This window comes from Malania oleifera, chromosome 6, assembly GCF_029873635.1.
Source record: "Malania oleifera isolate guangnan ecotype guangnan chromosome 6, ASM2987363v1, whole genome shotgun sequence".
NCBI classification, from domain to species: Eukaryota; Viridiplantae; Streptophyta; class Magnoliopsida; order Santalales; family Ximeniaceae; genus Malania; species Malania oleifera.
The window spans coordinates 104,610,324-104,625,566 of record NC_080422.1 but is presented as its reverse complement, the minus strand read 5'-3'; the positions used below and the strand labels follow the sequence as shown (position 1 = coordinate 104,625,566).

The window sequence follows — 15,243 nt, the reverse complement described above, 5'->3', positions numbered from 1 at the left end:
GCATAGCTAGTTATTTGATGTATTTGATAAATTATACCTGTTCTAAATTTGGCATATATGTTTTGTGCACATTGAGTTGGTAGGATCATAAATTTAGAATGACCTTGGGGATCTTTAAAAATAATTAGATGTTTGAGGGGTAGTTTCTTTTTCAATGGATGGTCGAAAGTTTTTATTATGCCAATTGGAAATTATTGAAGAGGCCTTAATTTGAATTTAAATTCAGATAAGATGTAATATAAACTTGCATTAAAATTTATTTAAATTCACCCAATCCAAATCTAAAATTCGGAATCTATACTCTCGAATACAATCTAAATATAACTAAAAAGTAGGTATAATTCGAATTACCTCAGTTAGTGAACGTGTCTAAGTCAGTTCTACTAAATTAAATTGATGTGGCACACGCGCATACACGCACAGACATATATATATATATATATATATATATATATATATATATATATATTGAACTACAAACATACAAAAAGACTTACCTGTACAAGTCCCAAAAAAATCATGATATTACCACCTTATGTGCAAATAATACCGGCAAGCTCCATCTCAAAAATAAGACCTATTTTTCTCAAAAGCCTGCTTCAATTGGCATATGAACAATCGCCCACAGACATGCTATTTATTTTCAGATTGAACTTTACATGTATGAAGTCCCGTCAACACTAAAAAGTAATTTATCCATGAATGCACAGGTTTCAATTTGGATGATGCCAAACCTAAAATCATTAGAATGTTCTCTTTTACAATTAATTTGACCTTCCAAGGGCATTTTAAACCCTAACTAAAACAAGGAAAAAATAGTTGGGACAACCTGTTTAGGTCAAGTGCATACAACATTGGAAGAGCACCACAGCATGTGCTGCGAGATGGTGCAGCAGCAAAATTCTCACAGGATTTCATCATGGAACACAAGTTTTGCTTTACAAGAATAGTTAGAGAACTGACCATTGCCTATTCCATGTTGTCATACAAGCATGCACTCTGTTTTGGGTATACACAATATGGTGATGAATGTGTTTGGAAAGGAGGCCAAATATTAATTCCGTCTTCTATTCGACTTTGCATTCCTTCTGCTACTGGATGGGGAGGATTGTTTCAACGGTACTGGTAAGAGCGTTCCTCCTTTGACGCCATCTGAATCTGTCAAGTTATCGAGTGTTTTCTGGGCTTCAATGTATACCGTAAGGTCTCTTATCTGCAACAGATAAAGTAAATCTTTAATGAAAACATTCCTCAGGTTGATGCAAACATTTAGATTGAAAGATAATAAATAGCACACCTGCTCTTCCAGGTCTCCTATCTTTTCATCTCTCGACCTTAGCAATGAAATTTCACTAAAAAGAGAGAAGAAAAAGAAGGGAAACAATTTTAGTTTGTCAGAGATGAACAAAAAACATGAGTACACTGCCTACAACCATACATTTTTACATTTAATCTTATTTATATTTAATTGAAGGAAGAGGAATTCCCAATATTATTACTGTCCATGCCACAACTTCAAGCATTAATCACCAAAAAGCCACTGTATTATGAAGAAAATGTTAGGAGTAATTAACAAATTAACATCAGTCTCTCACTTCTTACTTCTTAGTACTTGCTTGGAACACAGTATGGTAATCTGTGGGGTTAAGAATCCTAAGGGCCTGTTCAGTATAATTTCTATCGATTTTTGATTTTCTGTTTGTCTGTCCAGTGAAGAAACAGAATATGAAAATGTATTTGTTTACATTGCCGGTTTTCTTGGGAATATGAATAGTTCATTCAACTCATGTTCATATTACTTAAAAGGAAAATAAAAAAAAAAAAAAAAAAATCATTGAAGTTCCCACATTCTTGTTGAGTTTCAATCTAGAATTTCAGGAATGACAATCCAGGTTCAATGAACGACCCATTGGGAATGATCCCAACAATCAAGCCCCAAAATTGAATTCATTCCCATTCTGCGTTATTTATTATCAGAGTCCAGGTTTGAAAACATTCCATTCCAGTCTTCTTCTGAATCACTGCACCGCTCTATCTCACACAGCCTTCACTATGAAAGGGATCATTCTGGGTAGGTGATTGGGAGATTTTATCAAACCTTGCAGCCCAAGTTGACAGCCAACTAGTCCATCTCCTTTACATTCCCCAGAGGAAAAATCCCACTCTTCCCTACACACCATTCAACCTGAGAAAGCTTCAAACCAAAGAATGCCAGAAATTAAAAATCTCAACTGATACTCATCAGCTTCACAAAAAATATTTGTATCAGCATTGAAGAGCAAGCCACTCTCTGTAATAAATCCACTGCTGAAACCACACCCCGCAGCTCTCCTCAGTAAACAGGAAAAGGCCTTCATAATGATGATAAATAAGTGGAGCCACGGCTGGGGGGAATGCGGCCTCTCAAGGTGGCAAAGAAGCCCTTAGGGAATCCATTAACCATGAGTAAATGCATTACAGAAGAGATACAAGAACTAATTCTCCTCTCCATTTAGCCCTGAAGCCGAGCCTCTCTAGCATATAAAGAAAATATCTCAATTCACATGGTCCTATTGTCATCGTTCTCAACTTCCATACAGAAAATTCTGGCTCTGCCTTTCTAAAACTAGCATCCAGACGCTCATTAGCTACAAGTGCAGCATCAAATATCTGCCTCTGAGAACGAAAGCATTCTAGGCTCCACAAACACACTGTCTCTAAAACTTCATCCAGAGCAATTTAATAGCAGTCGTGGCCATTATGTTCATTAGTAACGGATTCCCTTTTTTTTTTTTTTTTCTGTGGTCTCAACACCACTACTCATGGCCATAACACTACAAGCCACCACAGAACCTTACAGCACAAAAATTACTTTTTATTTTTTGCCCACTTTTCTTCTCATTTTCTCTGATCTCCTTTTGTATATTAATCCAATATTTCGCTATGTTAAGAGAATGGGAAGAAGAAGATGATAATGAAGATGAGAATAATACACAATTATTTATTTTTGTAGATATAAGGAATATAATAAGTTTTATGATTATAAAACTTAGACAAAGATTATGTAATATAATTATGTAAATTAATTACAAATTCAGTAAACCTTAATTAAGATTTTAAGAGACTTCATTCTCCGACTATGGAAAATAATAGAATCCGTATAATTTAAAATGTTTCTTTTTGTGCCTAATAGAATAATCATGTATTATATTACTTGCCTAATATATTTCATTACATTAACTTATTTATCACATGCTTATCATAATAGTCATCTACTTATCAACCGATTTTGTATGATTATCAATCATTCATTTATATTTATGGTCATAAAGTAACAAAAAATGAAATAAAAATAAATTTTCCTATCTGTAGCATTTTAAACCCAATATAAAATTTATCATCTTTGTCGAACAATGTTAGTAGAATGAAGTGATGAACTATAGAGAATGTGATGCCTATGTGTCACAGGCTGAATACTTTAGACCGTGTAAAAGGCATTCATTGTAGAGCACAAGTCTAACTAATTAGCCGAAAGTAAACCGCAAACTCACCAAACATGTTCATAACTATCAAATACCAATTATGAAGAAGCAGTAAGCAAGCATGAAAGTGAACGCACAGGTGAAGAGGTGTTTAGTGAGGAGGCAAATGTTCTAAACACAATTTCAATAGCTAGAGAATTTTACAAGACTAATGAACATTCAGTTTCCCATAAAGAGCTTTCTATGCTAATTTGACTAACACTAGGAAACATCAATAAGACCGAGTCGTCCCATTCCCCTTTTCTCACAAAGGCATTACCCTACCCAAGTAGTAAAGCCTACTAGTATTTACATCATGGTCACCCACTCAATACGCACAAGAGGGCAGTGGTCACACGCAAGCATAATGCCCTCAACAAGCTTCGCTCGTGAAACTGGCATCTCATTCCCATGTTTGTTTCAGGGTTAGGGAGTAATGTCGTGGTAATCTCACATTTTCTAAGAATGAAGGATAGCACAAATAAGGGAATCTAATTCCTATGCTGACCCATGGATATTTTACATTCCTATGGGCATCCCCCCTTTTTTTTTCCACGCGGAATTAAATTGTCCCTCCGATTTTGGTTAGTCAAGCATAAATGTCTCATCTATTGAAGTATTATGTAATAATATTATGCTATTTATAGCAACAAATTATAGTATTATGTGATATTATTATGATATTTATAGCAACAAATTATTATTATAATATTGAAACTTGAAAGTAACAGAAAATGGAAATAATAATAATATGTTATAATAATATAATATCAAATTTTATTATAATCACATAATGTATTAATGTTATTTATTGGTTACACACTTCTAGTCATTGTATTCATTAAATGACATAATAATGTATTTTAACCTATAAATATTATTGTATGCACTATTATGATATCCACAAAATTGAATTACCGTAATATTAAACTATGACAACACTATTAATTACAATATTACAATATTCCCACCAACATCTCCTCTTCCTCTAACCAAGCTTAAGCTTTATCCTCTTCCCTAGTCATTGAAAATTCCATCCATTTCAACAAGACCCTCCTATTAAAATTCTTTTTGTATAGGTTGCTATAACATAGTTTTCGGTTCACAAAATAAAAATATTCCAATGGGATGAAATCTCTACTAATCTTATTCTTGGAAAGAAACGGGAAGCTTAACTCATGAGAATTTTATGTTTGGTTCATGTCGCAAGATTCCTAGGAATGTACTTGGAATGCCCATGTGTGTTTGGTTCGACAAGCATTCGCCACTATACCCTTGTCCCATGTATGAATAATATATGAAGAATAATTATCTTTTCACTACAAGAACCTAGAAAATGAATTACACTAAATACATGTCCTAAAAATTGCAACTATCATAAATAAAAAAAATTCAACACTTAATTACCCAATTAACCAAAGTAATGGGACGCAATATGGTCTCAAAATTTCAACCAAAGTATTATCTTATTGTAACATAATAGTAATATTACTTTTTCCTTTTTATTGAAGTCTATTTTTTTTATTATAGTAATTAATTTATTATATATAATAATAGCATGTAATATTACTATGAAGAAATGTCCAATCAGCCAATAGTAAGGATAATTTAGTCATCATGAAAAATCTCCTCCTGGTGGACACCAATGCTGCGTCTGTTCAAATAAGTTGCCTTTCTATCTCTCAACCAAGTGAAAGATCCTCCATATAAGAAAGATAAACTAACTGCATGAAGAAAATTCTCTCATAACTAGAGTTAATATTCTGCCTTCCTTCACTTAACATAGAAACCTAATAGGGTTGAAGTCACCTCCAATGCAGCATGGCAACTCCTATCCGGCCCTCAACAACTTCAATTCAGCCCAAAGATTCCCCTCAACTCTACCCTCCTGTGGATAGACGCTTGAGAGTAACTATTTAATCTGACTGTCTTCTAAGCAAGCATGAAACCTCATGTCCTACCTCAGCATCGAGTTTACTGAATAATCTATTGTCCCATAATAAAAATCCTCCTGTGTCCCCACAAAGCTCCATTGAACCGAGTGGCCAGTGTACAATTTTTCCGAAGTTCACACCAAATAAAGTAGATGGCCACTCTAGAAATGTCCTCCACGTTTTCGCTTGGCTACAAATCATGTCTGCCCTCCAGTTCCCCCTTTCCTCCCATCATCACCCTATCCCTGCTTGCCTTTCTCTTATAATTATGTCTTTTGATTTCCCCATCCCTCCTTTTGACAAAGTTTGCTTCCTACCTCTATATTCATCAGTACTGTTCTTTCACAAATTAAGAAGTAATTCCAACACCTCACTTTTACAGCCATCCTTGACAAACTTAAAAATTTCCCAATGCACCTGAGCTTCTCCTAACCCATGTGGACCCTATCAAGATGAGTTTCCTCGATCCTCTCACAGGGACTTACAGGCATTACTCCTCCCTCCCACTTGTCTACTTGAACAATAGTTGTACTAGTTTTATTCTTCAACCTCCGTGTTGCTCGCCAGGCTTCCCCATCTTCTTTTGGCTAGATTCTCAACCTCAACTTTACTCCTCTCCTCACATCTACAATCATCTGAGCCCCATCAACAGAAAGAAGCATCGAATGGCAATTTGTCATTGGTAAGACCCTCTCCTTCCCTGGCCTTTGATCTTTCGCTAGGAGCGAGGTTGTCCTTAGAAAGAATGGTTGGAACCGAGCCCCCAGTCAGACCTATGAGACTACTCGAATGGGGGCTTTTTTTACCACCCTTTCCTTTATCCTCACGACTCCACCAATGCCTCTGGATTGGGCTCTTAAAGCTTGAACAAGGCCCACCAACAAAATCATCTTGTGATATGCTCTGATTAAGCCCCTGAGGCCTCAACCAACACCCACTGTCAGGCCCACGCCCACTGTGGCCTTCTCACCTACTAGCCTTCCACTTCTCACCTAATGCCTTTTCTCCCCATGCCCACAATGATCTACGACTACGAGTGCATCCCCTAGGACCCCTACCATCATCTCAGGGCCTACTTTTTTCCATAATTGGACTTCCTCCACCCAAAAGCCCTCCTTCACAACAATAGTGACAGGAATTTAGGTTTTCCAGGCAAGTAACATAATTCCTGCTCATTTGAGGTGGTTCCTTGCCCTAGTAGCCTCATCGATCTTGACAAAAGCCGCCAAAGACTTTCCCAATTTCCCAAAACAGTTCATCATTCCACAAATGTGCTAGCAAACCCACCATTGTCACCCAGAAAGACTTTGGCAGATCAGTGACCTCGCCACACCCCACTGCCAATGCCACCAAACCAACATCCAACAGCCATCAAACCACTCAATCCAGCCTTTTTCCAAGAATCCTCCTAGCTTCATTTTTAGGAAATAACTGGCAAATAAGGTTCCCAGCATCTAAATGACTCTGACCCCAATCAGAGTCTCCCAAATGCTATTCACCCATTTTCCATTTCTTCAGTTGTTATGCAATCTCTATTGCAACCCACAACCCTCCCAATCAGTGTTTTATTTAAAAACTGAACTCCAGAGATGCAATAACTAGGGTTCATCAGTACAGTGGAGTGGTGGACTGCCTTTTTATGCCTTCAAATTTAAGATTGTCTTCCTGATTTTCTTTTTTTTTTTTCAAAAAAAAAAAGAAAAAATGTAAGGTGGTATATTTACCCCACAAATATAAAATTTCAACCCATACAAGAAAAAAATTTCAAAATATATTTTTTTTACTCTTCTACATAACAAACAGTTGGTTTTGCCTTCAATTGATTTAATCTTACTTTAGGTTTCATTGCTGACTATTTAATAGCAAACAGAATGCATATGGTTTAGAAATTCTATTTTCAAGTTTTAAAGGCTTTAAATTAAAAATAAAAAATAAAATATGAGTATAGAAGAACTGTTTTAAGTAATTCAAAGCCAGAATGAAAACATAATGGACCATTGCAAACTGTATCGTAACATATTATTGCAAACGAAATGGATGTGAATTGGGGCAGTCCAAGATATCATCCTGCAATGGTATTTGGAGGCAATAGGCACCAATCCTGTTATATAACAGTGTTTCACACTATTCACGTAGGATGTAGCAGCTGGCTTTCAAAATCACGATGGTCTCCTCAAATGTTGTTAGTACCCAAATACAGAAAATCCAATTCTCAGTCTTTACTTTTCTCAACTCCTTGGCTGTCCAATTCACTCTTTGGTGGCCGCTGCTATTAACCCCCAAGAACAATGGCACTGGTGTCATACTTCAAATAATGCAGTTCAATCCTTCAAGGACACTGTTGCTGGTATCTTGCTCAACTCTAGTTCCTGATTGCTTTTTCTGGTCTCCCTCTCCTACTGGAACCTTTTTCTCAAATGTCAGCCCGGCATCAAACTAGAGAGAGAAGCAGTACAGTGAATTGGGACAAAAACCACATCCCTAGGTTCCCTTTCACAGCTTGGTTGGCTATTCTTAATAAGCTTCCAATCTTGCATGGAATTCATAAATGGAATCCTTCTGTTGATCCATGTCCTAACTGTAAAAAAATGTATGAATCAAGAGACCATGTTTTCTTCTCCTGCAGTTTCTCCAGTTCTGTTCATTGCAGAACTTATGAAGTTTTTTATGTTCCCAAGCTGGCTCCCACCTGAAACCAAGAGTTTTGTTGGATTGTGAAGTATTGCTCTTCAGACAATTCAGCCTCCAGAAAACTCAAGCTGGTCTGGTCTGCTTCTATCTACTGTATGCGGAAAGCCAGATACCAGTTTGCCCATCATTCTACCAGTACTAGTACTAATTTCTTACTACGAATATTGTTCAGAATGCAAGAGGCAGGTCATCTTAACCCCCTTTATGGTTTTGTTCTTTGTCTTCTCTGACATGTAGTCCCTTTGTGTTTAATATACTCTTCTTACTTTTCTTTCTTCAAAAAAAAAAAAAGCCACATTTAGGTATCCAGGGGAGGGAAGACGTACCTCTCTTCTATTTCCTTGACTTTATTCCGCAAAAGCTCTTGGTTCTTGATAAGATTTTGATTGATCTAAGGCATAATTAAAAGAGCTTGTCACAGGATGAAACTGGTGAGGAATGTCCAAATGAGAAAAACAAGAGCTAGTAATTTGACCTACAGCGCTGAACCTTAGCAAAATATACAGATACAAAAGAAATTATACAGGGTGTCGGAACAGAACTTACATCTGCAACAGCTTTTTTCTCCTCAACACATTTCTCCAGTTTGCACTGGATATCCTGCATCTTCGATGTCACAGCCTTCTCCACTGCTTCTGAAATGGAACTCTCCTTTTTACTTCTGGCCTCTAAAAGGAGAGATTCATAATACTGGGAAAAAAATAAATGTATGAATATAAACCCTTTTCAGAGGATTCAACGTCACTCGGTAGGACATGCAACATGCAAATTAGACAACAAGATCATGAAGGCTGGGGGGAGGGCGGGTGATAGGGAGAACGTACATTTGAAGAGAAATAATCTCGTAGAATAAATGCAACCCAATCAGGCATTCCTAACAGTCTAAATTACACTCCTTAAATCATGGTCTTAAATTTTCATGAAATTGTTCAAATTTCCATCAAAGCCTCTGATTTCCACCACCCTCAAAATCAAAACAGTAATTGATTTCCATCAAAATTTCCACAAATCATCCAAAATTTATCAAAATCTCAAAATGTTAGTGAAATTTGTCAAATTTTTAACTAAATTAAATTTCCTTTAATTTAAAATCTGAGATTCAGAACCCAAATTTAAATTTCTCTCTTAATTAATCTTCTTTTTTTTTTTTTAACTAAAGATTATTACAACAAGGATATGAATTAAACCATTCAAATTTTTTAAATTGTATAAAAATTAAACTCAGATATTAGATACAACATTTTATTTGACCATTTAATTATCTGTATTTGTGAAGTAAATAACATTACACTAATTATGAATTTAATTTATATTAATTGAATATTTTTAATATAATTATTATATGACATTATTGCACCTTATACACCATATACATGTCATTGACGCATTTTATTTATAATGTTTAATTCCATATCTTGCACTACTATGATTATTAACAATTTATAAAGTTCTATAAAAGAATTCCATGTTTTACTAATAATTTCCATCATTTTTTAAAAATTGAAATCAAAATCGACATTGACAACAAAATTTCCATTGAAACTTTATAATTTTATAGCCTCAAAATTTTACTTGAAATTGAATTTAAGAGCTTGCCTTAAATGGCCATAAATGTTATGGTGGGTGGTTCAGTTATCTGGGTAACCCAGAGTGCTTCTATTGGGATGGGATTATGGGAACAAGAAAATGTTCCTCTGATTATTTGGATAGTGGAGCACAGGATTGGTTTCAGTGCTCAACCAGATCAAGGTTTAGGATGGGATGTTTGCACACCCTTCATATAAGAAAGCTATCCAACAAGTCCTGTTGAAGCACATACACTGCGCCTTGAACATGGAGAAACAAGTGAGAGGATCAATGTTACTAAGTTGTAAGCTGCGAGATCAAATCACTCGATGTGGCAATTGGGATTTCAGCCTTGAGAAGGTGACTAAGTATGCAATATAAAAAAAGTAGTTTCAATACATTGGCTGAATAGAGATCAGATGATGCAAATCCCACAATAGTAAGTTCGTTCATGGATGAGTTGTAAACCTCTCTAAGGCAACCTCTCCCCAACTTTACCACACAGTCAGTATCAGATCAGCAATGGACTGAAAGACTTCCAAATTCTACTATGCAAAGAAGAATGGTTCACGTATTCCACCCAAAAAGGAAGAGTGGGGAGGTTTTCTAAGAGGGCCTGCATTTACTTACTTGTCGTTGAGTCTCTAAAAGTGATTCAAGAAGATGATTGTACTCATCCACAATCTGTTTTCAAGCAATAGAATCAGTTAGAAAATGCAAGTCAGCCTTCAGCAATGAAAGTCAATATTATAGATAACACCAGCTTGTGTTGTTCAATGGTCTCAAAACATGCCAAAGGAAAATGAAGTGCAGCATCTCATTGTTAGAAACATGTAGCAGCATTAAAGTTTTCAAGACCTTAATACAGCACAGCCCGCCAAGGGAAACCGAACATATGCCGAGCCAACACAGAATGAATTAGGATTTAAACACTCTTAAAGTAAACTCTGATCAGTAGAAGGGGTGGAAATGTGTGCATGCATGTGTGTGCACAAGAGCCTGTCAATGATTTGATAAGAAAATGAAAGAAACATGTACCGCTTCAACTTTGCTACTAAAAAGGGTCCCACTAATTCCAGAATCCTCAGTACATCCACAAATACCACAATCTTCTTCAGATGACATACAACGCAAGTTTGTTGGTACCAATTTGCCATCAGCTTTTGACTGGTTCAACCGGTGAACATAACTATCACCAACATAATCCCAAACCTGCTGTGTTTCTAAATCAAGAGAATAGCAATGATGTGTATCTTTCCAATGCCTGATAGCATGCCCTTCTTTGTATCTAAATTCAGAGAAGGTGGGGGGGGGGGGGGGGGGAAGGCTTCAAATTTCCCAATTGAACTGAGTGAAGTATAGCTGATCAAATGAAAAATAAACTAAATCCACGTTTGGAAGATTGATATGTGGATTTGGATAAAAATTTTAAGCAAAATAATACTAAGTTTTGACCAAATTCCACACACATGCAAATCCAAACAGCCTAAGGGTTGGTTTTCAAGACTAATGAGAAAAGCTTAGCAGCTTTTTCAAGACTCGAGGAGAAAAATATTAATACCAAGGTTTTACCTTCCACATCCTACAAAACCACATATCACACAAGCCCAGAGATTCTCTGATGTCTCACAAACAGAGCAGGTCAGTTTGTCATCCTGCTGCTGGCAAAATTGGCAAACCTGATAATAACAGATCACCATTAAGACAGAAACCTTTCCCTGATCACCAAAAATTTTTCTTTGCCACATTAATATTAAGAGTCAGAAAAAACAGTTGTCAGATTGTATATATAGCGGCAACACCAAGTAAAACTTTAAATAATAATAATAATAAATAAACTAAGAGAAAAACAATATTGAATAAAACAGAATATATGGTTACACAGAGTCTAAGAACAAAAAATATAACAAAAAGTTCAAAAATTCAATACAACAGTGAAGTTACTCAGTTCTCAGTTACTCCCATTGTATGCCTTTCTCCAAAAGATCAAGAGCTATACATGATCCCCTGTTGCATGGATTCAATACAACAGTAAAGTATTTTTCTCTTTTTGCTTTGGTATTCAAGGGCGGTCTCTGGTAGATATGTAAAGAGATTCTAAGGCTTTTGTTTCACCGATATGTTCTGCTCACTTTATTTTTCTCTGTTTTGGAGGACATCTTACCCTCTTTGTATTCTTCTTTTGCAATCCCTTTCTTTCCTACCTTAAAATAAATTAAAAAAGAACAATAAAAATCCTTTGTTTATCTTAAAAAAAAGGTGGACATGAGAATGTAAAGCACATGAGCTATGGTGTCCCAAATTTTGGAACATCATCTTACAACTTCATCCCTTTTCTCTTCAGAAACCCAAATTGTACTTGTTACAAAGGCAGAGCTTGATAGAATATTGATAAATAATCTGAAATTCCCTTCAACGGATATCTACTAATTACAAATTGAGACAAAACAAGCATCTTAATCCCTCAACCTTGCAGGTGCTTATTCACACAAAAACACACTAAATCACGAAAGCCACCAAGGGAAAAGTGCGAAGTAATAAGCTGATGACATTCTCAGTGCATAAAAAAGTCTTTCTGTGGAAAGCCTCATATTCAAGTACCATTAAACATGAAATAACAAGCCTACCAATAAAAGAAACAGTGAAGAATTGAAGATACATGGTACATCACACCTACTTCTATAACCAGTTTGGCCACAATCAATACAAAGTCTCAAACTAAATTCCACAAAACTGTCAAAACAAAGTTAAAGTAGGTCATTTGTTAACTTTAATCCTGACAAAGATGGTCAATTTCATTGCTGCAGATTAAGATTACAGTGATTTACCCTCACAACGGTAAAACAACACGAAGTGAAAGGACTATCAGTTTCACAACCTATTGTGGTATACAAAATGGACCTGAAGCTTCAAAATCCCACACAATATGGTGTGTTAGAGCAATCCAGTGGAACTATGGACAAATTAACCCAACTTGTACCCACAAACTCCTCCTTGAAACTATGTAGTGTTCAACAGACATTAACAAAACCAAATGTAATGCAATTAGATCAATGCACTGCATGAATTCCATACACCAAAATAATTCAGAGCAGTTAATATAACCAAGGAAAAAAAAAGGGTAGAAGAACTTGCTCACCTGACAAGACAAATGAGTCCATTTTGATACACATGAACAATGAAATGAATGATCACATAGTGTACTCAGAATTCCACTAGTGTCTTGGTCCAATCTTTCTGACATTCAAACATAATATTTCACAAAAGTGTGCAACTCACAGGATATTATACTTGCTATTAAAGTTAGTTAAAATGCAAAAAAATCAGGAGTCACTTTAATCCTAGCTACACTTATAAATTACATAAACTCTTAAAAGAAAAGAAAGGACTATGTAGAGAGTCACTCACCAAGGCATACCGGACAAGTGGGTAACTCAGCAAATCCAGTTGGAGGCATGCCAGCAATCTCAGCCGACTCTGTGTACTCTACAGAAAGAGTAAAGAGAATATGGCATACCTCCGCCTGAAATTTAGATATAAAAAATAGGGAAAAAAAGGAAAATAAACTTAAAACTCAGATCAATAACACAAAAAAATGAATTAATATAATGCAAAAAGATCACTGACCTCGGCTAGCGAAAACCGCTTCCCGTTGAAATTACGGTAAAAGTTGTCAGCTTCCGACTGATTAACGAGCTTAATCAACACACTGTACCGATCTTCCATCGCGTCATTCCTGTAATTCAATCAAGAAACAAAAGCTCAACAAAGTCTTGAAAAACCCGCTATCTTAAGCTCCAAACGAAAGAAACAGTGCAACTGCATCTTTTCCTCAGCGTAGAAGTCCAAATTGCTTTCCCTCATCTCTCACGGCTTTCACGGGAACCAAAAAAACTGTAAACCAAGCAAACATGAAAGTACCTGAGGATGAGGACCTCGGAGGCGTGGTCGAGGTAGGAGCCGCAAAAACAGAGGAATTCCTCCGAGGAGAGGTAGTTAGGGACGGCGACGACGAAGAGAAGAGTGGATCGGCAGCTAGGGTTTGGCAGCGAAGTCGCCGGGTGACGCGATTCGCTGCGGAAGAGGTGCACGATGCCCCTTCGCTCCAAGACGCTAGGGTTAGGGTTAGGGTTAGGGTTTGCTGTTCGAGAGACGAAGTCCGACGTTCCGGCGATGGGGTGGTCGGTGTCCACCGAGTGGATTCGGAGAGCGAACATGCTGACTCGGTGGAATCGGAGATGACTCGGTTGCGAAATTTTGATAAGGGTAGCCATAGGTAGTTATTCGCGGGAATTCTGACCCCGTTTCTTTCGTTGAATTATCCAAAAAAACGTTTCTTCGCAATATTTAAAATATCATTGGCATCCTTCAATGAGTGAAAAGTCTCGAAGAAAAGGAATTGCTTTCATAGTTCTATAAAAATGCCATCGTGTAATTATGGGGTGGGTACTGTTGTTTTCTGACCAATTAAATTTTTGTTCGGAAGATGCTTTCAATTTATTTTTTAAAAATTTAAATAAAATATTATATAAAATTATATTATATTTTATATAAATTTAAATTTATTCCTCACTATTATTATCTTTCGAACACAACGTATAAAGTTATTCTTTAAATTTTGAAAGGTGAAAAAAAGAAAGAATAGGGCATATTCATTATTTTTTTATTTTTTTTTTGTTAAAAAAAGGAAAAAATAGTTTAGAAAATAGAACATTTTTAAAGAATCCAATGACATTTTTATTATTATTGATTTTTTGGCCAATTGAACTTTTATCTTGTGTTTGAAAAACATCATAAATTTAGATTTATATGTATTTAAATAAGATATAAAATTTAATATAATATAAAATTATATTTTTAATATAATTTCTTAATTTTAAACTAAAATTTAATATAATTTTACATTATATTAAATTTTGTCTAAACTTGGAAATTCATTCTCTCAAATGCAACGTCAATAATTTATTTTCGAAGATACTTTTTGTTGCTTTAAAAAATTAATATTTTATGTTTCATTTTTATTTATTAAATAATAAATTTATTTCTTAATTTTTTGAAAAGGACAAAAAATAAAATAAAGAATTGGCTAATTTGTCATCCCATGATAAATGTAGCATATTTAGTAAATGAAAAATAAATGTAGCATATCAACTAGTCTCATAGTATTTTTCTTTATTTTCTTTATAAAAATTTTGCAAGATTGAGATCGAACATTTCTTTATATGGCTGAAATTTTTTTTTTATTACACACTCAACATTAGATCTTAAATCGTAGTTATGAATATTTTAAAATATTAATGAAAATGTTATATGCATAAATCATTTAAACACTGCAACATTTATTAAGGCTGGATTGCACCAAGAAATAAATAAATATATATAGATATATCATTTTCACACTTTAATTAGCTAATTCTTAAATTACGTCAGTATTAAAAAACTCTTTTGAAACATTTTATTTTTCGAGAGATACAAGCGTAGAATATAATTTTCTATAATGGCCATAAAAGAAGAAGTTTATTTCATAACAAATCAGAGTGAGAATTTCAATC

General features: G+C 35.2%; 1 protein-coding gene across 1 annotated transcript; it reads right to left on the bottom strand.

Moving 5' to 3' along the window:
- Positions 1-717: 717 nt before the first annotated feature.
- Positions 718-14,078, bottom strand: LOC131157342 (BRAP2 RING ZnF UBP domain-containing protein 1). The gene is made up of 11 exons (XM_058111410.1): positions 13,613-14,078; positions 13,319-13,427; positions 13,100-13,214; positions 12,831-12,928; positions 11,264-11,370; positions 10,730-10,979; positions 10,322-10,375; positions 8,672-8,815; positions 8,452-8,516; positions 1,298-1,352; positions 718-1,213 (listed from the first exon to the last, which is right to left on the bottom strand). Exons 1-11 carry the CDS (start codon positions 13,963-13,965, stop codon positions 1,055-1,057), a joined length of 1,509 nt encoding a protein of 502 aa, XP_057967393.1. The 5' UTR covers positions 13,966-14,078; the 3' UTR covers positions 718-1,054.
- Between the last annotated feature and the right edge of the window lie 1,165 nt (positions 14,079-15,243).

Bases quoted from the DNA above. Each gene is read 5' to 3' on its own strand.
- LOC131157342 (XM_058111410.1), bottom strand. From the start codon at position 13,965: ATGGCTACCCTTATCAAAATTTCGCAACCGAGTCATCTCCGATTCCAC. The intron at 11,371-12,830 runs GTGAGCAAGTTC...TGTTATTATCAG, and splicing joins GGACTCATTTGTCTTGTCAG to GTTTGCCAATTTTGCCAGCA. The intron at 1,353-8,451 runs GTACGTCTTCCC...CTCTCTTTTTAG, and splicing joins GTCAAGGAAATAGAAGAGAG to TGAAATTTCATTGCTAAGGT.